The 26,958-nt window shown below is 36.0% G+C and overlaps 1 protein-coding gene across 2 annotated transcripts in view; it reads right to left on the bottom strand.

Annotated features, from left to right (window-relative positions):
- Positions 1 to 26,958, bottom strand: part of SEMA3E (semaphorin 3E) — a 258,897-nt gene that overhangs the window by 120,802 nt on the left and 111,137 nt on the right. For both annotated transcript variants that reach the window (XM_013979781.2, XM_003130220.6), the window contains exon 2: positions 135 to 295. In XM_013979781.2, coding sequence (XP_013835235.1) covers positions 135 to 295 — 161 coding nt within the window. The remainder of the gene's footprint in view (positions 1 to 134; positions 296 to 26,958) is intronic.

The following is a 26,958-nucleotide window of genomic DNA, read 5'->3' as shown; positions in this document are numbered from 1 at the left end:
AATAAAACTGTCGCTCAGAATGTAAAAGCGGTCAAGGCAAGGAAAAAAACAAATCGAAGTAACACCCATGCAAGAAGGTATCTCCCTTACTCCTTTTCTTCCTCTCCTGAAATAAGAGTTTGCTGATTCCATACCTCTCTATAGCCACTGCTGATGTGTTCCAAACTGAGGGAATACACAAGATCCTTGCCTCCCACGAACAGTCTCTCTTGATATTCATCCAGCAGCATTGTATGGAGATCAAGAAATCCAAAAGGGCTGTGAAAGACTGATGTTCTGTTTAGATCCAAGAGCTCTGAAATGCAAAACAAAATATACACTAGACAAAAGAGAAAATACGAATGCCTTTATAACAGTTTTCCCATGGCTCTATTTTCATATCTATTAACACTGTGCAGTTAATATTCATTCTGTCATCAGTATAAAGCCTTTAAAATTTGTTACTTAAAAAAATTAAAAATATACAGTAATTAAAAATATTTACTTGTGTATTTGAAAGTTGCTAAGGTAATAGATCTTTAAACTTCTAATTAAAATAAAAATATTCTAGGAGGTCCTGCTGTGGCACTGGCACAGTGGGCTAAGAATCTGACTGCAGCAGCTTAGGTCACAGTGGAGGTATGTGTTCAATCCCCAGCCTGATGTAGCGGATTAAAGAATCTGGTCTTGCTGCAGTTATGGCTTGGATTCAATCCCTGGCCCAGGAATTTCTATAAGCCTTGGGGTGGCAATTAAAAAAAAAAAAAGAAAAAAGAAAAAAGAAAAGAAGGAAAGGATGAAAGAAAAATGTTCTAACATGTGAGGTGAGAGATATTAACTAAACTTACTGTGGTAGTCATTTACCACATATATCAAATAAATATGTTTAATCTTAAACTAATAACAATGTTATATATCAACTATAATTCAATAAGACCAGAAAAAATTTTTAAAGTATTTGTTCAATATGTAAAAATAGGTTGCAATGGAAATAAGATGCAATATGCACAAATTAAAATCTTTTATAAGTTTATGAATCTAAAAACTTCATTCAACTTAGTATGTAAGGTAAATATCCTATGTTTTAAAATACATAAACAATTATTTTTCACAAGCTTTAATGTAAAGTGCTATATGAAGCCATTCTATTATGCTTTTATATTTACCTTTCCCTCTTTATATAACGAAAATCCTAATTCTACAATAAATATTTCCAGAGCAAATCCATTTAAATCCAGGTGAACACCCACTCAGAAAAAAAAATGTTTCCACTTGAAAATGGTTTTGAAAGTCATGTCCAAAATCCAACTGCCCGAGTCTGGAAACCATCAAGATTGTTAAAACCAGGAGGTAACACATGGTAGTGCTCAGTACAGTGGGAATGACTTAAAGCTGGTGGGATCTACTTTCTACCATAGTCATTTTGCCTAGTGTTTATGAATCCACCTCTACTTCAGGAATTATGAATTACTTGTTCTAGCTAACATACATTTAATTTTAGAAAGTCGGAACCTAGCAAACCTCTCATATGTGTGCATTTGTTTGTCAAAAATATTTACTTGCATGTGGCATTTCAGTACTTAAGGTTGGTAAATGCTAAAGAGAACTTTTGATGATGAGCGTGAATATTGCCCCAATATGAAACCCTGCATACTGTAGAGTTCCCAAAGAGGCTTTTTGGGATATACTGGCAAGTTAGAAGATAACTTCATTTCCCAAAAGTTAATTCCTAATGCACCTGACACAGAATGTGGAATACTGGTGACCAGAACACTCAAATCCAGATAACAATATGAAATATGACAACTACAGCATTCTGCCCAGTCTTACATTGTTTCTGAGGAAAGAGAAATGAAGTATCTTTTATCTTCCATTAGGAAGGTATTAACTTCTCTTTCTCTACTCTTAAACTTTTGATGCTCAAAGTTCTGTGGAGTAAGGCTAACTTTCAACCTTTAGTTTAAAATAAGCAATACTGCTAAGATCAAAGTATCATTTATAAAGGTAAAACTTGTGATATTGAATCATTTAACTATTCACCTAAATAAAGAACTTTTTATAAGTTTTGGGAGTTCCCATTGTGGCGCAGTGGTTAAGGAATCTGACTAGAAACCATGAGGTTGAGGGTTCAATCCCTAGCCTTGCTCAGTGGGTTAAGGATCCGGCGTTGCCATGAGCTGTGGTGTAGGTCGCAGGTGTGGCTCAGATCCTGCGTTGTTGTGGCTCTGGCATAGGCCGGTGGCTATAGCTCCGATTAGACCCCTAGCCTGGGAACCTCCATATGCCATGGGAGCGGCCCTAGAAAAGGCAAAAAGACAAAAAAGAAAGTTTTGAAGGAGGGAAATAATAAGGTGTTTGAGTTAGGGAGGGTAACAATGGGAATTTGAGAGTTTAGGGGTTCTTTAATCCTGGGAGACAAATTTTTCCCACTTAATAATTTGTCGAAGTAGAATCATATTGTTGTCCCTCTTCACTAGGCATTTACAAACAGAAAGAGCTACATACTTTAAGTATCCAATATCGTAACAAAAATATAGATCAAAGCTCTCCACTGCCATTACATGTTGTCTTTATACATAAACATCTATGGTCCTTCATCGGGGCTGCTAAATGGGCTATTTTCCAGAAAACATTCCCCAGTTATTCCAATTGATTGCTAAAATTCCACAAGTGTTATGGATGGTAAAATCGCTATGTGAAAAGATCCAACCAGTCAAAGAATGGCTATATATGAACTAGAACCAACAGGTCTCTAAACTATAGATTTACCAATCATAGTAAGGTAAAGAGCTTAGGAGACTGAGTTGGCCTGAAAATTGAGGTCATGAAAGGAATCAAGCATGAGGCCCTACCCTAAAGTTTTGCCAGAGTGGAATGGTCTGTGCCAACCTTAAAAAGTGTGAATTGAAATGAGGGAAAGCACAACTGGTAAGGAAGGCACTTCATGAATGAATTCCATCTAGGGATGGGATAATCTTGCTTTTTTCCCAATGAGGTCATTAGGGCCCCATTACCTCTGTAAACAAATAGATAGACATCTTATTACTTATTTTTATGACTTGCCAACTTCCGGCCATTCCTACTATGCTTACTATAATTTTTACAATCTCAAGGTGGTAGTTCTTACTTCTTTGTCAGTAACAGCAGAGACTAATTATTGACTCATAAATCTTATTTTATTCTAATATATCAACTTTTATTCCAACCCATCTCCCCATCTCTATGGTCAAGTCTATCCCATGATATCACAAAGAAAAACTCATGTTCCTGTGGAGATATAGTTTGGAAGATGCAAATGGAAAAAATTCAACAAATCTATTATAAACATTCATTTCTTATGGCCTTTACATTTTTCATCACAGTGAACAACCATAGTGCAACAGTTTGAATTACCACTGTCCTTTATTTTACTTATGAAGAAGCTCAGGTGACCAGAGATTAAATGACTATCCTACAGACACAAACTATTACAACAAAAAATCACCACCATCACCCCCCAAAAAAGAGAGAGAGAATTAAAGTACAAGAGACGTATATATCATAATGAACATCCTGTAGGCTGAGAATCTGGAGAGAGTGTCTGGTCTTAGCTTTACCATTAATTACCTGTGTAAACTTGAACAACCACTTAACCTCTTTAGATTGGTTTCCTGACATGTTAATCACCCTCTACCTTCAGAATTCTTAATTCTTTGACTAAATTGCATTTCCAAAATGGAGGTGATAAAACACTGTTAAAATAAATAAACCCAACCACAGATAATTTCGAGTCTTTCAAAGCATAGTGCTGAATTTATATCTTTGGAATATTAACAAATGGAGGGAGTGATCAATGAATAAGTCTAAATACCCCTTGGCCCATATTTAAACTTGCCTAAAGGGAAGTAGTTAAAATACTTATTTATGACTTTTCATATATTTAAATGATTATAGGATCAAAGACTACTTTTAGATTATTAGGAATTTGGAGGCTAATTTATTTTGATTCATTCATAATGCCCCAGAGGAAATTGCTGCCAAGACATGTTTGGATACATAAAATTGAATATCATGTATGTGCCTCAGGCAGTTAAGAAATTTCATTTCACTTATGAAGAAACTTCCTAGAGTAATTCTTAAGTTATTTTTTTAAATGTGAGACTCAATACACAAACTGTAGTTTTCTTTAAACATGTTCCCAATATAAGAGATTTGCATTGAATGCTTATGCAACTCTCCAGTTTGATCATCACCACCAACAGAATAGTGCCAACGACTGAGTCCTAAGACGGTCAGGCTTATCAGTAGAAATTTCAGAATCAAGGTACTAACCAAAACATATCAATACAAGAGTTGATATTTTTCTTGTCCATTTCCACAGAGATAAATTCTGACTGTGATCTTAATTTACTCAAAGACCCAAACTGTCCTTCCTAACTGTTTATGATTCCTCAATATCCTCAGGTTTAAGCCAGGAAAGGTTAAAAGTATTGACTATGGGTAAATAGTTGTGCTTTAGACATATATCTGGAATAATGGACAAAGGGGCATTCTGTAATAGAAACACTTTCTAAAGATTGTACATATGTTTAATATCAACTTGAATTTTCTACTTTTATTATTTGATTATTTAACTTGCCTCTTTAAAAAATAATCTGAAATGACTTATACAAATATACTCAGTTGAACCAACAAAATACATTGCTGAGGTGTTAAATGAAGAGAAACAAAAATAAAGAAAATAAAATGAATAAATTTTAAGTGATAAAATCCTATACATTGATAAAGGAAATATCAATATTTCTCCCAAGTTTCTTAATATTTAATTAAAAGTCATTATAACCCAGGAGAAAAATTATATCAATTATTTAAGAGCATTGCCTGATGTGATAATTAATTTTATATGTCAACTTGATTGAATCAGGGTCATCCAGATATTTGGCTAAAGATTGTTTCTGGGTGTGTCTGTGAGGGTGATACAGGCTGAGATGAACATGTGAATTGATAAGCTCATTAAAGCAAACTGCCCTCTCTCCAATGTGCATGGTCACCATTATGCAACGCACAGAGGGTCTGAATAGAACAAAAGACGGTGGGAGAAAGGATCACCCCTTTTTTTCTGCCTAAATTCTGCCTAAGAATAAGCTAACATCACCTTTCTCCTGCCTTCAGACTGAGACTTAATCATCTGTTTTCCTGGTTCTCGGGTCTTTGCACTCAGACTGAACTTTCTGAGTTCACTAGCTTTCGAGGTGGCTATCTTACAAGTAACAGATTGCAAGGCTTCTCAGACTCCACAACTGGCATAAGGCAATTCTTCATTTTATATCCCCTTTGGTTCTGTTGGTTCTTTTTGGAGAAGCCTAATACACCAGACATTAAGAACTAAAATAAATTTCTCCTGAGGTCCTCTTAATAGGAATGCTGAAAAATACTATGATGGACACCAAACATGACTGCAAAATAAGATTTCAAGTGCTACACCTCTGCCTATCAATAACATCCCTTGATACAAGCCAAATGAATTCTTATTAAAGAGCAACATACCAAAAGTGACTTTATGGTGCTCATGTTAGTTAGGACATTAATGATTGCAAAGAACAGAGATTAAGTAAACCAGGGTAATGCAAAGCCAAGTACAGAAAACCATGCCTAATGGTAATTCAAAAACTAACAGAAGCACAAAGTAATTTATTTCTTAGGAGATGATAGCTTGGTTCTTGTTTCTTTTAATGCCACTGCTTCACTGTATTGATTCTATCAGGCTTATTTATTAGTTTGCTCATGGCCACATATGTCTGCATTAGCCCCCAACAGTAAGACCCTCCAGCTTCCATCCCACCACTATATGACAATAAGTTTCTGCATCTTTCAATTCAAATTCTAAAGAAAAAGAATGCAGCTGGCTTTGCCAGTGTTCTCCATTCATATATTGATGGCTTCCTCTATATTGGCTGCTTTGGGATCAATTATCTGTCCCTAGTTAATCTAGTCCCTAGAACTATGAAGGTTTAGAGTTGCCACGATGGAAGTATATCTATCAGTCCCAGTCTGTCTCTACCTATGAATAAATTTATTGGAACATAAGTTCATTATAATCTATATTTCTAATAGACTGAATCAATTGACCACTGTTGACAGATATTCAATATAATCTTAAGTGCTGAAGAGTATTTGCCAAAAATGAAAATCTGGGTTTTTCATTAGTTGATCTTCAACCATCCTTTCTGATTATAAATGAATTGCTAAATTCATTCATACAACTGGAGAATAAACATTACTCCCTCCACAGAGACCAATTCTTCTATTTCTATTCCCTTTTAGGATAAGGAAACATTCATCTATCTCATCCATATGAATTTCTAGAAACTGATATATGCTTTATTTGTAAAAAGAGCATTGTAAACATAAAAGCAATTTAAAAAATAAAAATAGTAAAGTTTGATAAATCATGGAATTTTCCAAAGTTTAAAAAAGAAACAAAACCAGTTATTAAAGCAAAAGCAGAGAAAATGTATTTATTTACAGCATACATATGGAAACAAATTATTACTCTCTTAATATGATGGAAAATATTTTTTAAAATTTATTTTTATTTTTTATTTTTTGTCTTTTTATTGCCTTTTCTAGGGCCGTTCCTGTGGCATATGGAGGCTCCCAGGCTAGGGGTTTAATCGGAGCCAGAGCCACCAGCCTATTCCAAAGCCACAGCAATGCAGGATCCGAGTGGTGTCTGCAACCTACACCACAGCTCATGGCAACACCGGATCGTTAACCCACTGAGCAAGGGCAGGGATGGAACCTGCAACCTCATGGTTCCTAGTCGGATTTGTTAACCACTGCGCCACGACAGGAACTCCTGGAAAATATTTTATAGAAAGAAGACATTTACCTCTATTCTCTAAACAGACATGTCGGAATAGAAGACAAAAAATAATTCATATTAAAAAAAGAATTCAGCTTGGAGTTCCCATTGTGGCTCAGTGGTTAACTAATCCAACTTGGAACTGTGAGGCTGTGGGTTTGATTCCTGGCCTTGCTCAGAGGGTTAAGGATCCGGTGTTGCTGTGGCTCTGGTGTAGGCTAGTGGCCACAGCTCCCATTAGACCCCTAGCCTGGGAATGTCCATATGTGGCAGGAGCGGCCCAAGAATTGGCAAAAAAGACAAATAAAATAAAATAAAGAATTCAGCTTCATTAAATATACAAAGAAATGAATTTAGAAATATCATCTTAAATGGTATTTTAAAAAATTACCATAGTAGTGAACATGAGGTTTGGGATATTGCTATTAGGACTTTTCCAAAGGCCAATGTGACATTTCTATATTATTGAAATTATTTCCAGTAACCATGTAATACTTTACCAAAACCAAAATTCTATGTTATCAACAAAAGGGAAAGGAATGGGAAAGTGCCTTCCTATTTTATGCAATCAAATGTCTTCATATGTCCTGATATTATTCCTCTCAGCCCTGACTCTCAGGTGGTGAGAACAATAAATTAATACCTGTTGAGTCATTATGTGTCATATATTTTCTAAAGGTTTGGCATTTATTATCCCATTTAATCATGTGGCCCTTCTGTAAAGTAGTACCTACAACTATCCCCATTCTCTAGAAGAAAAAAGAGAGGTCTTAAGATATTCAGTGCACTATGAAGGTTACTTGGTCATTGTTGGTGCCAAAATTTGAATAAGAGAAGTTGATTGGGGAGTTTAGTCATCCCAGTTCTGGTGCACACAGACAAAGAGCAAAAAGACTGTCTGACTTGTTAAAACCTTGTTTCTTACAAACAATGAATCCATAACCTATTATACATAAAACTCCCTACAAAAGTAACTAAGAAAAGTCTAGCCTTTAAAGGATTACAATGTGTCTGAAATTAAATACATTTTTGCAGAGCTTGCTATTAATAAAAAGATTAAATGGAAGGTTTACCCAATGTTCAATAGCTGGGGTGAATAGAATTCAAAATAATTCAACAGCAATAACATCAACAGGAAAATGCTGATTAATAACAATTTTAATTATCTCTCACTTATATTTTATAAACTATCTCAAATAACTACAGACTTTTTCATGTTGCTTTGACTTATCAATTGGTAACATTTTCAATTTTATTCATCTTACTTCAAGAAAACCAAAATGTTCCTACTTAATATGCAATAGTTTCAAAAGGAATTGAAAGTTTTTTGGTATGCACTAAAGGCAAACAAAACAACACACACACACACACACACACACACACACACACCCTTAAGCAGGAAGCTTTCCTCCTTCTTTAAGAATATCCCCTCTTTTTAGTTTTTAGAGCCAGTGTTTTAAGTTGTAATAGTGGTCTTAGCTCTAAATTATAGTCCATGGACTTGGCATATTTACCAAGCAATGGCTAACTTCTTTATCCCTCTGCATGGCTTCAAGCTGCTTAGATGAAAGAATCAGAAAACATACAGGAAGAGGGGGACAAAAGAATCTCTACTCTCAGGTAATCTCCAGAAAACACAGTGCAAATAATGGACAGTGCTGACTTTGTTAAAAGAAGAGAGCTCATCTTGAGTTCTTCCTATGCTAAAAATAACACAAATTACTTAAGGGAGGGAGTGGACAAAGAAACAAGACTAAACTGAGATGCACCAACTCAGAGTTCATCCGGAAATTTTCTCAAGAGGGAACTAATTATTATTGCTAAGCTGCATGCTAATTATCAGCTGTCAATGAAGATATACGCAGAGGATTTAGTCATTTCCTCTCAAGGCCCTTCTTTTTAAACTGCAAGGGAAATAGTTTTAAAACTCACTGACATGAATATATTACAGAGACTGTTCTTTTCACTTTTGTCAAAATATATTTCAATTCCACACGTCCAGGTATAAGATGGGGGAGGAGACAGTACATATTTTTCAGTTCTCAGGCCAAAATAAATTTCCAAAGGACAAGTATTTCCTTATTGAATGTACACTTCTTCCACTGTCACCTGCAGAGTAGTGACTTCCTGAGACCCAAGACTTTAAAATTTTCATTATTTCCCAAATCAGTTATTTTATCCAATGTTCTAAAGTTAATTCAACAATAAAATATTGATTTGCACACATAGTATGCACTGATAATGAAAATGAATTCGAAATAATGGTTAGAAATTTTCTTAACAGTTCAAAAGGAAAAGGTTTCTTACAACATGCTTTGATGGTTTTGACAGATCTGATCAATGCTCACTAATGGCTTGTAATAATGGTGAAACAGAGTGGTAAAGAAATAAGCAATTAACTTTTTTTAAAGTGTAAACAGGGCTTACTAATTGGGCTTCCCTGCAACGGACTGTGGCTGGCCTTTCATGCACCCTCTGAACTTTCAGATTTCTATCTTTCTAACAAGTCAAAGGTCCATCACAGGCATCGTGCTGTTCCAAGTTTTAATCATAAATCGCTTCCAACAAAAGCAAAGAGAGTTCAAATGTACACATGAATAGCCAAGGCATGAAACAGACTTTAGTTTTCTCAGTCAAGAAAAATAAAATAGTGTCAGAATTTTAAGATTCCTTTTGTTCCCATCATATATAAATTTTTATTATTTAGTATTACACATGATATTCTGGCTTTCAGGTCCCTGAACTCCGTTACAAACACAAGGTTACCAAGAGACAAGGCTATACAGAACAGAATCACTGTCTATCCACATACTACATGTGTGTTTGAGTGCTCATATTTAAGTCGCTGAACTGAACAAAATCATAAAGCGGTACTCCCTAAAAGTCATTGATTTAACAATTTATTTTTGATTGCCTTCTAAATGTTTAATTACATTTTATTTCATTGGAGGCCAAAGGAGTAAGTTAGGCTGAGCCTGCAGGCTGGAGGAACCTTGAACTGGGTGGGACTCCCGTGTGTCCTCATTCAACATTCCTTTGGAGCCTTGTAAACTAGGACATGTTATTTTAAATGTGATGGAAAGGCCTTCAAAGGTTTTTTTTTTTTTTTTTTTTTTTTTTTCGTATTAAATTATAGTTGATTTACAGTATTGTGTCAGTTTCTGCTGTACAGCATAGTGACCCAGTCATACATATACATAGTTTTTTTTTCCCATACTATCCTCCATCATGTTCTATCCCAAGAGACTGGATATAGTGAAAGCAATTCTATGACTGGATTTATTTTAAAAATAGCAATTGGTTTTGATGTGCATAGTCACCAGCAGAGGGCAAAAGTTGAATAAAAGGAGGTTTGGAGACTTTTTTTTTTTTTCTTTTAATAAGCAGGTGAGGAGAATGCTAGTGGAAAAATAACAAGGTTCACTGTGGAGGCAGAGAACTGAAAGAATAAATGGAAGAAAGCTAGGCATCATATTTTACACATTAAGGTAAAAGGTTTTTTTTAATTTAAGTTGTTTAGGAATGAGAGAACATACCATAATTCACTCTGATGAAACAGTCAATATATACTGACATGCTCTGCATTAGGTACTATCTCTGGGGTTCAGAGGGATATTAAAAATCAATGAAATTATGTAGGAATAACACAAAGCAGATTTTGGCACTCTTCATTCTATTTCTGTAAATTAATTTTAGAGGTAAGGTTTTTCAGACTTATGTACTGGATAAAATCAGGCCCGTTCACTTTTCTTTTTTTTAAGAAAATTCTTTTTATGGTTCAGAACCAGAACGAATATAAAAATTTGCAATGATAGACTCCCTCCCATCTGGACTCACTCTTCCCGTACAGTTCTCATTCCTTTGCCTCCAGGGTGAAACTCTGCCTACTTCCTTGGGTACCTTTCCTGAATTTCTTATGCCTACACAACAAATAAGGTGCAAGGTCTTTAATACCTTCCCAACTATTTTGTATACAAAAAAAAGTAGTAATGTAAGCTCTGTTGTTTACTTGGCTTTTCTTCACTTATTTATCTTAAAAGTCTTTCTGTATCAAAATTCAGTCATAGTACAGCTGCATGATATCCCATTTTATGAATCAGCTATTGGCAGGTATTTGAATTCTTACAAATTTTTTCTATTAAAAAGAAGGTTAACATATGATATCACTTATAGGTGGAATCCAAAAAAAAAAAAAAAAAGTGACCGTATTTACAAGACAGAAATAGACTCACCGACATAGAAAACAAACTTGTGGTTACCAAAGGGGACAGTGGCGGGGCAGGATGGAGATAAATTAGGAATTCGTGATTAATATATATACATTACTATATGTAAAATATATAAACAATAAGGGCCCACTGTATAGCACAGAGGACCATACTCAATATCTTAAAATAATCTGTGGTGAAAAAGAATCTGAAAAAGAACACACCTACAAACACACACATAATAGAGATGTATAACTGAATCACTTTGCTGTATACCTGAAATTAACACAGCATTGTAAATCAACTATACTTCAACTTAAAAAGTGGTTTAAAAACAGCACTACAGCACAGGGAACTAAATCCAATCATTTGTGATGGGAACATGATGGAGGATAATGTGAGAAAAAAATATATATATATATACACACACACATATATATATATATATATATATATATACATGTGATAGGTCACTTTGCTGTACAGTAGAAATTGACAGAACACTGTAAATCAACTATAATGGAAAAATAAAAATCACAAAATAAAAATAGCACAATGTATATTCATGAATATATGCCAATTCACAATGTGAAAATATACTTGTAAGATACACCTTTCAGAAGTGGAATTACTAGGTAAAAAATACATAAATTCATAATTTTTTACAGATACTGCCAATGTGCCTCCATGGGAATTTTATACTACTGTACATGAGAGTGACCATTTTCCCAGCACCTGGAGAACAGTATGTCATTAAAGTTTGTGATTTGATGATCTGATTGGGGAAATATGAATTATATTTACATTTTTCTTATCATGGGTGAAGTTAAGCATCTTTTCATATATCTTAGAGTACTTCATCTTCACTTTTTGGCATTTTCTCTTTATGTCCATTGCCTAGTTTTCCATAAAATTAGTTGCTTTGTCAACATCTGAATTTAAGAAACGTTTAAACTTTGAAGTTTAAGTCATGTGATGTCATGGTTGAGAGATGAAGGAGGCTAGGCTCTTCAATGCAGAAATTTATGCTTCAACCATGTTAGATGTTTTTGTTTGTTTGCTTTTTAGGGCCACACCTGCAGCATTTGGAAGTTCCAAGACTGGGGGTTGAATGAGAGCTAGAGCTGCTGGCCTAGGCCACAGCCACAGAAATGCTGGATCCAAGCTTCCTCTTCGACCTACACCACAGCTCGTGGCAATGCTGGGTCCGCAACCCACTGAGCAGGACCAGGGATTGAACCCACATCTTCATGGATACTAGTCAGGGTCTCAGGTTCATTCCTGCTGCACCACAATGGGAAATCTGGAAAGATTTTTTTTTTTTTAATTTTCCCACTGTACAGCAAGGGGATCAAGTTATCCTTACATGTATACATTACAATTACATTTTTTCCCCACCTTTTGTTCTGTTGCAACATGAGTATCTAGACAAAGTTCTCAATGCTATTCAGCAGGATCTCCTTGTAAATCTATTCGAAGTTGTATCTGATAAGCCCAAGCTCCCGATCACTCCCACTCCCTCCCCCTCCCATCAGGCAGCCACAAGTCTTTTCTCCAAGTCCATGATTTTCTTTTCTGAGGAGATGTTCATTTGTGCTGGATATTAGGTTCCAGTTATAAGTGATATTATATGGTATTTGTCTTTGTCTTTCTGGCTCATTTCACTCAGGATGAGATTCTCTAGTTCCATCCATGTTGCTGCAAATGGCATTATGTCATCCTTTTTTATGGCTGAGTAGTATTCCATTGTGTATATATACCACATCTTCCGAATCCAATCATCTGCTGATGGACATTTGGGTTGTTTCCATGTCCTGGCTATTGTGAATAGTGCTGCAATGAACATGCAGGTGCATGTGTCTCTTTTAAGTAGAGTTTTGTCCGGATACATGGCCAAGAGCGGGATTGCAGGGTCATGTGGAAGTTCTATGTATAGATTTCTAAGGAATCTCCAAACTGTTCTCCATAGTGGCTGTACCAGTTTACATTCCCACCAACAGTGCAGGAGGGTTCCCTTTTCTCCACAGCCCCTCCAGCACTTGTTATTTGTGGATTTATTAATGATGGCCATTCTGACTGCTGTGAGGTGGTATCTCATGGTAGTTTTGATTTGCATTTCTCTTATAATCAGCGATGTTGAGCATTTTTTCATGTGTTTGCTGGCCATCTGTATATCTTCTTTGGAGAAATGTCTATTCAGGTCTTTTGCCCATTTTTCCATTGATTGATTGGCTTTTTTGCTGTTGAGTTGTATAAATTGTTTATATATTCTAGAGATTAAGCCCTTGTCGGTTGCATCATTTGAAACTATTTTCTCCCATTCTGAAAGTTGTCTTTTTGTTTTCTTTTTGGTTTCCTTTGCTGTGCAAGAGCTTTTCAGTCTGATTAGGTCCCATGGGTTTATTTTTGCTCTAATTTCTATTGCTTTGGGAGACTGACCTGAGAAAATATTCATGATGTTGATGTCAGAGAGTGTTTTGCCTATGTTTTCTTCTAGGAGTTTGATGGTGTCCTGTCGTATATTTAAGTCTTTCAGCCATTTGGAGTTTATTTTTGTGCATGGTGTGAGGGTGCGTTCTAGTTTCATTGCTTTGCATGCAGCTGTCCAGGTTTCCCAGCAATGCTTGCTGAATAGACTTTCTTTTTCCCATTTTATGTTCTTGCCTCCCTTGTCAAAGATTAATTGACCATAGGTGTCAGGGTTTAATTCCGGGTTCTCTATTCTGTTCCATTGGTCTGTCTGTCTGTTTTGATACCAGTACCACACTGTTTTGATGACTGTGGCTTTGTAGTATTTCTTGGAAAGATATTTTTTTTATGTTTTATATTTTTGCTTTAGTGAATAGAGTTAATTTTTACTTATCCAGGGTAATTAACCAGCTTGGCATTAACTCTTCACCCCAATAATGAATAAGGAAACATGCTCAGTCTCCCAGCAGCTGCATTGGGTGTTGACAAAAACCCCAGGCACAACTGTTCAGCTGTGGAGTCGAGTCATGTGGGATAGGAAATGTGGAACTGTGGCCGTAGAGGAATTGCCAAAGTTAGGGTGATGACCTTGGTTTTACAACCAGGGGCCCCTACAGGTTATAAAAAAAAAAAAAAAAAAAAAAAAAAAACCTTGTGGTATTCCCCAAGGATACCGCAGTCGATTCAGACTTTTTCCTCCCCTCCTCCATCTTCCCTGCCCTAAGGGCCAAGTTTTCCATTTGGCCTGTCCCTGTCACAATTCTTCTGGACTTTTCTTACAGCCCCATTTTGAAAGCTCCCTATTAAATCCATTAAACTCATGTAGTTGTTTTGTTTATTTGTTTAATGGTCATGCACCTACTTTTATTGCCAGAGACTTTTTCTTTCTCTCTTTTTTTTGGCTGCACTTGTGGAAAGCAGAAGTTCTCAGGTCAGGGATCAAACCAGTGCCACAGCAGCAACTCCAGCTACTTCAGTGACAACGCCAGATCCTTAACCTGCTGAGTCACATGGGAACTCTTTATTTAGTTTTAACAATTATTTTCATTCATTCACGATTCCTAAATCCATGACTCTTTCCCACTCACACATTATCTAGGAGTTATATTAAGAGGCACAATATAATATTTTAATTTACTTACTACTAAAAAATATCAGAAATGCTGTGCTTAACACATAGTTTCCCAAGGCCGCTGCTGTGGAGATTGATTTTTATTTGTTGTCAGGATTTTATTGAACACTAGCCAATGAAAAAATTTCTTTCACATGGAGGGAAAAATGACTTACTCAAAACAGGACTTTTCAACCCTACTCTTAATTTGACTCTGTGTTGTTATGAGAATTGCAGAATTTAAGCAACAAATATGTTCCATGTTTTAAATATTCAGTCAGAGCAGAAGCTAATGAATCCAAGAATATGTGTGAAATATCATAATGTTTTCTATACTGTTAGTCATTTAAAACTAATCTAGAGGAGGGGAGTGAGAGGAAATGGTTTCCTACAAGTCCAAAAAAATACTGTCAGTATTGTAATACTGTGCTACAGGTTTGATCATCACCTGAACATCTTCCTTTCAAAATATTTTCATACAATCTATGAAACTGTCTGTGGTAAGAAAGCTTCGATTTTATTTATTTGTTTGTTACTTCTTAACGTTAGACATGTATAAATAGCATTCATTTTACAGTAATTTTGTTTTTTCTCTTTTGGCCACCCAGCAGCATATGGAGTTCGCAGGCCAGGGACTGAATCTAAGATGGAGCTGTGACCTACACAGAATCCTTAATCCACTGTGCCAGGCCTGAGATTGAACCAGCATCCCTGCTGCTGCAGAGACACTATCAGTCTCTTTATGTCATGGCAGAAACTGCTACAGTAATATTTTAAAAGCCACTTTTTCTGGTTTATGCCATTTCACCATGGATTGGCTCTCATTTAATATTTAAAACTGGAATAATAAAACACCACTGTTACATATATTTATATCATATTCCATCTTGAATTAGGTTCAAAATGAGTGAGCGATAGTACTACATAATTCACTCCTTCTAATAAACACTTAATGATCCTGACTTCCACTGCTCAATCTACACCCTACAGAAAACTGAATTTTGTAAGATACTTTTGATTTTTTTTTGTCTTTTTAGGGCTGCACCTGCAGCATATGGAGGTTCCTAGGCTAGTGGTCTAATCAGAGTTGTAGCCGCCGGACTGTGCCACAGCCACAGACAGCAATGCAGGATCTGAGCTGCGTCTGTGACTTACACCACAGCTCACGGCAACACTGGATCCCTAACCCACTGAGCTAGGCCAAGGATCAAACCCACAACCTCATGGTTCCTAGTTGGATTCGTTTCCACCGTGCTATAACCGGAACTCCAGATACTTTTGATTTTGAACAAGTTGGCTAATTTATACACAATTGTAATTAGTATAATTAGCTATTAACTTATAAATATATTCAATATTAGCTAAGAAGTGTTCTATGCTCTAAAACTAATGCAGGCTTGGTTGAATTTAAGTCATGCTACGAAGTTGAATAGATCTAGCATCTGTTTTTTATTCTAGAGTTGATCATTTTCAGTGTTACAGTGATATAACTTTCTAATACATTCTACTTAATATTCTCTGATACCTGTATAGGAAAAGAACTTGAAAAAGAATGGATATGTATAAATGTATAATTGAATCACTTTGCTGTATAGCAGAAATTAACACAACATTGTTACTTCAATAACATTTAAAAAAATGAAAAAAAAAACCATTAGACTAAACTATCTCCACTCTACACATGAAATTTAAATTCTAAGTAGCATAATAGCAGCCAAACATTCTTTCAACATTTTTGCTACTACTATTAAACCTTGGATTTTTATGAGTTTTTCAGTATTTAATTTGGTAGTTGTTTTTATAAGAACACAGATGTCAATTTCTAGACAGGTGTATGACTTGACATGGTTAAAGCATCGCAGCTAAACACCCTCTGCACTCTCCTCTTTTGACCTCTAATAAAGATCTTTAGTCTCATCTTTATATAAATAAATCGTTCTTTCAACCCATATAATTTAATCCTATAAAACATTCCTTCTAGGAAAAAATGACTTCCAGATGTGCTGGGAGTTCACAATCTAACAATCTGACACATTGAACATTTGCACCTTTAAAAATATGTAGTTTCCAGAATGACATATTACTATAAAATAAGGGCTACTGTGTAATTTGCACACTTTATTAACAGCACATTTTCCTCAGAGCTTCAATAATGATAGAATAATAACTGAATTTCAAATCCCAGACAGAATGAAGGGCAAATTTATAAACTTTTGATATCTCATTAATTAAATGGAAATTGAATATACTCATCCACATTATAACGACAAAGAAAATGATATTGTTGGTAGATGCATATCTGATATAGAAAGGAGGCTGTGTGTTATTTGCCATCATTTGATAGGTCTGGAAATGCAAGACACCCACTAAAAGCTCATTTGCTCTTAAATTACATGCCTCAATTACTGTAGCTGCTGCCATGTGAACCGGAAGCCTCTTAATAGGTAATGGGCCCCCTGGGTAGATGGGTTCTCTTCAGATGTGGCTAAGAAAAATGTGAAGAGAAAAGACAAACCCATGCTATGTGTACAATTCGCTGATGACTTTCTTTCACAAAAAGTTGCCTTAGTGACTAAGCTGCTAACAAATTCGTCTTCTGTTTTCCTTTTCTGGTGATCCTCAATAAGCACTGATTCACTTTCCAGAAAAACCTGCTCTTTATAACCTGTCACAAGGCAAATAGTACCTAAGAAGACCGCCCGTGTTTTCTCTGAAAACTTTAAAGGAAGTGAAACTCACTTTCACAGAAAGGTTCCTGTGTGGTAGGTACTATGTAAAAGACCCATTTTGCATAATTTCATTTTCCCTTCATATCACTTCAACAATGGACGGATCATACTTTCCATTTTATAGATTAGGAAACAGAAGCTAGAGAAACTTTAAAACTTCCTGCTATCACAAATATCAGCATCTCTGGACCTAGTACATTATTTTGCTTATTTTGTATATCTGACCTTAACAGAAGAGTTTGTCTAAATATATAGTTTCTTCATAGACTAGTCATAAGATACATCTCTGAGGAGTATGTCACAGTTGTTTCCCATATTTCATGCATTTATCAAATAACATTTATTCGTGATAAATGGCCATAGACAGTTTTGGAGGGTGGCAATTATTCAATCCGTAACTCAGGCTTTTCTCATAATTCATCTCATGCATCCCAAGAGCTATTTCATGGCAGCCATGTTTATGTTGCAATATCCCATCACAACAAACAGAAAAAAATGGGACCCAGAGGGTCAGACAACACAGAGATCAGAAGAAAATAAAACAAAAACATATACCTCTTTACTTCAAATCAGTTAGAGGACATAATGTTCTGGAAAATAAAAATTATTTAAAAAATAAATTGAGATGCCTGTGTTTTGTTCCCAACTTTACCATCAAATACACCATTTACAGGAGATAAGTTCCCCACATGCAGGATGAGAGAAGTGCATGGGATCCTCACTAAGTTTCCTTCAGCTTCACAAACTGTATCACATCATGAACGATACGATCTCCAGTCAGTGAAAACAGAAACTAGAAGTGCTCAAAGATGCTCACTAGAATTTTTTAATTGTCAGGTTTTTTTTTAAACCATGATAAATGTAGAATGAATTCTAGCCACATGGAAAGATAAGAATTCATGAAGGTACAATTTTGTATCTGTTGAGTTTCTTGGGTCAAAAAAATCATAGGGTAAAAAGCAAAAAATTTATTGTTATTGATCTGTTTCCTGTCATTTTTTTGGATAGGATTCCAAGAAAAGGGGTAAGCAATAAATCATCTACATTCTAGCTTCATACTCATATAACATACTTGTTAAGAAAATGAGAAAACATGAATTAGCTCACCCTAAAATTAGAAAAAGTAAAAGATGTGACAAAAACTTTATAAATTATAATGCAATCACCTAAGCCAAAATCTTATTTCTCAGGAAACAAATAACTTAATAAATGTGAACACCTTTTACATGCTGAGAACAAGAGAATATATGATAAATAAGAAAAAGTATGGGAAACCTGGAAGACCTTTTTATGGGATAAATTAAAATGTCTTTCATAGGACTCACTGGAGAAACTTCAAAGTACAAAATTAGCTCTAGACAGCAATTTATTAGTAGAGCAAGTTGAAAGAATGAAACCTAAGATCTGCCAAGAAATTCAAGATTCGGTCCTTATTCTATATTTTTTATGATAGGACTGCCAATCATCTCCTTTGAGAATCAACTGCATTTCTGAAAATATCATGCCTGCCAGCTGGAGGCAAGAGTAAAATGCATTAACATGTAGCTGCCCTATTCCCAGACCCCAACTTTATCAGAACAGATGCTTGTACCCAGGTAACTGGCTATCCATCATAGAGTCAAATACGATTTTACATGTACTTGGATCCTTCTGGCAAGGTTAGTGCCCTTATCTGGGGGAAAAAAAATCCTCGCAAAATTGGGAACAGGAGGTCAATTTTCCTTTCCTTCCATGACCAAGCTGAGATAGCCACTGCCACTGGAAGGGAGCAAACGCATTAACCTCCCCTACTGGCAGACACCCTTCAAAGTGATGATTCAATTTTTTAGAATGCTTGTAGCTAGTGACGGCTAGGACTGAACACCTTGAAACAGAGCTCTGTGTGTCTGTGAGTATGAAAGGGGGAGGGGACAATTAAAGAATGCGAACATGGGGGAATGGGAGGCAAGCAGGGAAAAGAAGTGTAAAAGTATTCACTTCAACATTTCCTCTCGCTTTGCAACACGGGAAAGAGAAAAAGAAAAAATGGTAATTAAAACTGATATAAATAATGTCAAGATGTGACCATTTTGATTACAGTTCTTATAGCTAAAAAATAACATAATTTAACAGTTAGGATATTGAGGGGTTCAAAGCTACAAAGTCCCAGCCTGCTTTTGTAGAACTTATCAATTCCAGCCCTCAGAGAGCCTCTCGACTTTCCACATAAGAAATAAAAACATATATACCATACCTAAATTATCCAATGCATTCAAATTGCTAAGATGGTTATAGTGAAATTATTAAAGAACATTAAAAAAGGATTAATCGGTAATATAATTTTCTTTGGCAAAGGCAAGATCATTAACAGAGTCTCTAACTTCTATGATGTCAACTGCAATATTTAAAATTCTGGAGTTACTTCATTCATTAATATTCATTGATACAGCATAGTACGTATGAGTTTTTCTGTTTGTTTGCTTTTTAAGGGCCACACACACAGCATACGGAAGTTCCCAGGCCAGGGGCCTAATTGGAGCTGCAGCTGCTGAACCTAAGCCACAGGTAGATCCAAGCCAAGTCTTCGAACTATACCACAGCTCACTGCAGTGCTGGGTCCTTAACCAGCTGAGCAGGGCCAGGGATGGAACCTGCATCCTTATGGATACTAGATGGGTTAGTTAGCACTGAGTCACAATGGGAATGCCCATGTGACATTTTAAAAGGTATTTTGTTATAATAAATTATCTAGAATAAGTTAAATTTTTCAAGGTAACCAATTAGCATATTTTCCTTAGTAAAGTTTTTTTCACTATTTCAGGGGCAAATTACCTTTCATAAAATAATAACCTCTAATGTAATTAACTACCCTATTTATATGACCAAGGAGACACCATACTTAGAATCAAAAGGACAAAACAAAAATTGTTTTTAATGGGTGATTGTTTTTAATGGGTAATTTTTTTTTTTTTTTTTTTTTTTTTTTGCTGTTTTAGGGGCACACTCACAGCATATGGAGTTTCCCAGGCTAGGGGTTGAATCGGAGCTACAGCTGCCAGTCTATGCCACAGTCACAACAACATGGGATCCGAGCCATGTCTTCAACCTACACCATAGCTCGTGGCAATGCTGGATCCTCAACCCACTGAGCAAGGCCAGGGATGGAACCCGCATCCTCATGGATACTAGTCAGATTCTTAATCCACTGAGCCACAGCAGGAACTCCAATGGGTAATTTTTTTTATTGAGTTCTCTGAACTTACTCTGAATGAAGCTCTAAGTATTTTCTGGAGGGGCTAACGTAATAAGCACAATTGCCTATGTGGTATAATTTGAAATGGGATAACTAAAAGGGCTCTTTAAGTCCAAATATTTAATCCTATCCCAGTTAATACTGTCATTAAAGTTTTACAGCTTTGATATTTCTGGCTTTCAAGAGATCTTACTGAAATTTTGGAACCTCTAGGAGAGATTATATCTTAAACCTTTATCAACTAATAACCTAGCTTTGTCTGAACACTTGAACTGTGCTGAGCATAAAAGTATCATTAGATGAACCTAGAGGAGGGGTGTTTCATGTGAGAAAAAGGATAATATTAAGTTAGGAGTGTGTGGAGCCACTGGGAGGGGAGGCTGATACCAGTATAACATTCCCAGTATCACCCTAAAGGGCCAGGTTTCTAAGACCTGGTACACGGCTTTGCTACACTGCCAAAACACAGAGTCTAGAGCTAACTAAATTGTTCACCTTTGGCTAGTTTTCTGGAGGCAATCAGACACACTCCATGACACATGAGGGTGTGTCTGAATAATGTCACAAAAGTCTAAGTAATCTGGTCAAAAATTTACCTTGGCACCCATCAACCTGACGGAAAAACTATTTTTCTAGTAAACTCAGGACTCCATGGGTGAGTGAGGGGTTGGGGAGAGGTCCTTCGTGCTAATTTTGATTCTGCTACTGTTTTTTCTAGGACAGTGATTCTCTACTTTGGCTGCACACTGGAATTCCCCTGGAACCTCTAAAAAAGCTGATGCCTGGGTCCCTCTCCAGCAGAGGGCTGAGGATTTGATCTGGTATGGGCATGTTTGGAAAGGCGTCCCAGGTAATGCTACCATAACACAAAAACTGAGACCTCCACTGTAGAATGATTCTGCTGAAGCTCAACTATTAGCCAAGACGCCAATATTTTCTGCATATCGCCACAGGTTTTACAATCTTGTGGGTCAGTCGCAAAGAAGTCCCAGCATGCCAAACTTGTCAAACCATTGCAGTCATTATCCAATCCTGTGTCAATAATAACAGGAAAATAAAACTAATCACTGCTTGACATTATAGACAAGAGCAAGAAGTGATAAGGAAAAAAACCCTACTTGAATGTTGTATCAATGTATTAATACTAGAAGTAGATGTGGCTGTCTCTGGGGATGTCTGCCCATATCTCATGGTGTGATCAGTCAACATTTAGTAGTATGTCCTTCATCCACCCTGTAAGATACCATTCAAGTGATGATCCTATTTTGAAAAATGTTCAAATAATTATATTTAAGGTACCGCATGTATTGAATAGTGACTATCTCTGAATAGTTGAGCTGGAAGAAAAGTGTTGTTTTGTCACTCAGATTGTGACAATTAAAGGGGGGAATAAACTCAAAAATAAATGTCTGTGTGGACTTCCACAAGTATGGTTTTGAGTAACTTTCAACTCTTAGATTTTTTTTTTTTTTTTTTGTCTTTTGTCTTTTTGCTATTTCTTTGGGCCGCTCCCGCGGCATATGGAGGTTCCCAGGCTAGGGGTCGAATCGGAGCTGTAGCCACCGGCCTACGCCAGAGCCACAGCAACGCAGGATCCGAGCCGCGTCTGCAACCTACACCACAGCTCACGGCAATGCCGGATCGTTAACCCACTGAGCAAGGGCAGGGACCGAACCCGCAACCTCATGGTTCCTAGTCGGATTCGTTAACCACTGCGCCACGATGGGAACTCCAGATTTCTTAATAAATTATAGGTCTCTTTTCATCTATCAGGTGTGTAAGGCACTGTGGTAAGAAATCTAGCTAGTGTGGGAGTTCCTGTCATGGCTCAGTGGTTAACTAACCCGACTTGTATCCATGAGGATGTGGGTTCAATTCCTGGCCTTGTTCAGTGGGTCAAGGATCAGGTGTTGCTGTGAGCTGTAGTGTAGGTTGCAGAAGTGGCTCAGATCCCTCATTGCTGTGGCTGTGGCATAGGCTGGCGGCTGCAGCTCTGATTAGACCCCTAGCCTGGGATATCCATATGCCGTGGGTATGCTCTAAAAAAGACAAAAAAAAAAAAAGAAAAAGAAATCTAGCTAGTGTAAAGGATTTCAGGCCCTGTCTACTCATACACTGCAAAAAAGGTAGTAGAATATTTAAGGAAGTGTTTGCCAGTATTAGGGGTAAACTCTTTCTTTGGGTTAGACACACATGTGATTATTTTATAGCGAAAAATACAGCAGCTATTTTAGGACACCAAAATACAGAGACTTATCAAAGACTTCCAATGTCATATTCTCTACTGAAAAGAAAACAACATGCATGGTTACTCCCAAGGACTGCAGTTCTCTCCTCAGTAGATGAGCATTTTGAAAAGGTCTCAGAAGATTGAGTCCCTGATCACCAGCAGTTGAATGCTTTTAGGGGGTAAGGGTATAGACAATGGAATCTCCACTCATCTATTGAGGTTAGGGTCAAGAGGAAGGTCCCATTCTCTAACAGCAACATCGAAACAAGAGAACACCGCATATCTGAGCTGTTATAATATGTGAAAAGTATTTTCTGAGAGAGAAGCATAGTATGTCAGTGTTACCTCAGTATAGGAGGCAAAGGTCACAATTTGCTAATTCCTTTGTCTAGGCCCATAAGAGCACGTGTCCAAAAAATCTCTGAGGGCTAATATTTTCACCCATTTGAGCCCCATGGTTAATTTAACTGAAGTAATCATCCAAGTGGCTGATTTTCTTCACCCTCCCAACACCAAACTTATGCTGCCCCCTTGAAATTGTGTGCTTAGAGGAAGCAAACACACTTCCCAGAAAAAAATAAAAAGGACAAGTCTTTGGACAGGGATATATAATTAGCAGATCTCTCAGGCTGGCAACCTCGGAGGAGCTGTAAGAACACTATTAAATTACTTATGGCTGAAGCTTTTGATCTGAGTTTCCATTTATAAGGACTCACAAACTAGAGAACTCTTGCAATACAGGCTATGGATTAGTTGCATTCATTTTACTGTGTACCCAGACGCTGGATAAAACAAGGTGAAGGGATGGGCACTGCAGTCAAAAAGACATTACATTTTCCTCTGACATGCTCTAAATTCTAAAGAAAGGAAACAGGAACTGAGTCAGATAATTCTATTTTAGAGATATTTGTATTTAACATTAACTTGAGCTTAATAAGAAGGAAAAAACATATGTCAAATTTCTTTATAACTGCCAATTATTTTGTGATTATAGAACTTGGTCTTATAAAAAGTGTTTGAAATTAGTAATTCATCATCTAAGGTTTGAGTATATGGGGGGTGTTCTTAAAGGAACTGGAGCCCTACAAAGGCAATTACATGAAATTAGGTAAATAAGGTATTTTAGGTATCCTAACACAAGCCATTTTTGGCATTAAGCAATATGATATAAATTATACCTGCTTTTTAATTTTGGGGTAATATAAAAAGAAATATAATATGATATATTAATACTATCAAAATAATTTATAAACTTTACCTAATACGTCAAAACAAAAATGATTTGAATTCAAACAGAATTTTACTCAATTTCTTACATAAAGATTAAAGCTAGAATAGGGGCTCAACTATTCATATGCTTTGAAATCCAGATAGTTTATATTTTATAAATATCAAAGGGAGGGTACACATCAATTATAATATGAAAGTCTCTACTTATCAGAGTATTTGTTTTAATGAACAGCTATTCATATTTGGTTGTTCTGGTTCTTTGTTTCTGGAGTTAAGCCCTATGCTCACTCATTTCCAATTAGTTAGATGTGTCCTCCCTGGTAATAGGTGGCTACCACATCACAGCTTTTTAGTTTTCAGACTCAATTAAAAAAGTGATAGTGAGTCTTGGCTCAAAATCAAGGCTGTGACCCCTGCAACCATCACATCTCCTTTAATCTCCCACCGTTCTGTTCCCTGACAAATTCCCTGGACAGCATAATTAGCCCTTCCCACAACATTTCCAAACACTCTGCACAGAGTTCCCAGGAGAATCTGCACAGAGACCATAAATGCTTTAAGTTAGGAGCAAAAAAAGGTACACTTTTTTTCTCAAACAGACTGTTTAATACAGTGACTGTTCAATGTTGATTGCACAAACATATTCCAAAATCTTATGAATGTAACTATATCACTTACAGTGAAGGTGAACTTGCCACAGGATTAAAAGTCTATGAGACCGCATACAGGTTACCTTTTCTCATTAATAGCAAAGCTGTCGCTGTGTCTTGTTTCAAAATACACATATCCATACACTTTGATATTATAAGAGGAATGATTTAAATGGGTGACTCTAGTATACACTTTTGGGAAACCAATATACATTGTATTTTATAAGTAGAACTTATAAAATTAGGTTTTTAAATATCATTAGGCAATTACATATGCTTCAAATGAATGCCATACTATTTTGATCAAGCTGTCAAAATCTCTTTAAAATTTGTTATAAATGTAACGAGTTTAAATTCAAGAATTAACAAGCTTCTACTATATACTTCCACAATATTTTTCCTCAAAGATTTTATTTTCTTTAAAATGAAGAAAAATAACAACTTTATTGTCCAATGTTAACTGCACACCAAAACTAGACTTTAAATATAAAGCATACATTTTATTGGTTGAAGGAATGTCATGATTAATGAACAATTTAGGTTCCATTTCCCTCTTTAATTGGAAACTACCCAGCTGCAAGAGGAGAAAAGCAGTCCTATTCTTATTCTAAGAAGGAAAAAGGATTAATGAAGTAAAGTTAGATTTACACGGTCATCATTAACTAGACATCCTGTAACAAATTGTGAATAATTAAATGGAAATATGCTGCTTTCACCGGCATTTATCAAGACTGTTTTAAAGAATCAGGAAAGTCAGGAAGATGAACAGGGAAAAAAATGAATCTTATTTTGGGTAATGATTTAATATCCTGTTTACTTGGATGCTACAATTGCCTACAGGCATCTTCTTTTCCCTATGGATGCAAACACTGGGTAAGTAAAAACTGAAGAAAAAATGTTTTGCCCACATAATATTTTCTCCTCCTCCTTTAAACAGCAACCACTGTTACCAGCAGAAGCCTGACTAATTGAAATGCACTTTGTCCTTGCAAATAAGAGATTAAATTAAACTAAGCAACAGCCTTGGTCAGATGGGAGAGTGGGGAACAAAGAGTTTGCAGCAGCCTGCCCTCATCCAGTGCCTCCTCCCCTTCCTCCTGCCTCATCTTCTTTTCCTTCTCACTACTCCAGGCAGGGGGGCAGAGGCCTCTGGGCAACCTTCTGCCCTGCAGGAGTTTTACTTTGTGTAGTACTTTTTAAACTCAGTAAAGGACTTTGCTTATGAAAAGAACTGTCCAGAACTCCAAGCAAATGTTGTTACAAAGTACTTTGTGTCTTAAGCACGGGCTGTCTTCTGTATTAAAGATGCTCTGAAAAATTAGTAAAAATCACCAAGAAAACTAGCAGAAAATGATACTGATTTTCTTAACCTACTGCCTCCTCATTCATCCTCTCTGTACTGCTTTGAAGAGGGGAGAGTTTGAGAGTTTGAGATACTAATATGCACCATCCTCCCATCACAAAATACTTCTGGAAATCCAAGATTGCCTTGTACCAGGATTGTTAATCCATCTGCTTAATCCTTAGAACTTATTACAAAAATAGTTATTACCGAAAAGTGTTATTATCTCTAGGATAGACTGCTCACCTCAGCCATGGCAAGGTCCTCAGACTATTTAAAAAAAAAAAATTGCTTTTGATATATTTTTTCCAAGTACTGAGTATTTATATAAAACTAGTTGTCAGTGATTCCCTTAGGTCCCTAAATTGATATTTTTATAGAACATATCACAATCAACCATAAATTAATTTTCTTCCATATAAACTTAAATTTACTCATTAATATGTATTTGTATGCATACTACTAATTTCTGAGTATACCGATGTACAAAACTGTCATGGGCCCTGGTTTCAGATTTTCTCTCTTCTTAAGAAAACACATTTTATCCTTTAAAAACATTTTTTTTTCTAAACAGGCATTTAGAGAATTATAATAATTTTTAAACACTGTTTGACAGAGATACAAAAAAGATGAAAAAATATTTTGTTCTACTTTTTTCAACACTGATTTTACTTGGGAAAAAATGCATGGTAAGGCTAAATTATTTAGGGGAAATAACTTACATTATAAATAAGGATAACACAAATGTGAAATCTTTCAGAATATGAAAAACACTCAGCACATCTTAACACGAAGGGTATTTTCTTGATTCTGATATTGCTGAGATAATATTTGCTTAAGTAGACACAATAATTTATGAATTAAATACGTTCTTAGAATAGATAAAATACATTTATTATAGTCATTAAAGGCAACATATTCTGATATTTCATCA

This window comes from Sus scrofa, chromosome 9 (assembly GCF_000003025.6).
Source record: "Sus scrofa isolate TJ Tabasco breed Duroc chromosome 9, Sscrofa11.1, whole genome shotgun sequence".
Classification (NCBI taxonomy): domain Eukaryota; kingdom Metazoa; phylum Chordata; class Mammalia; order Artiodactyla; family Suidae; genus Sus; species Sus scrofa.
The sequence above is the reverse complement of the archived record's forward strand: the minus strand, read 5'-3'. Positions and strand labels throughout refer to the sequence as shown.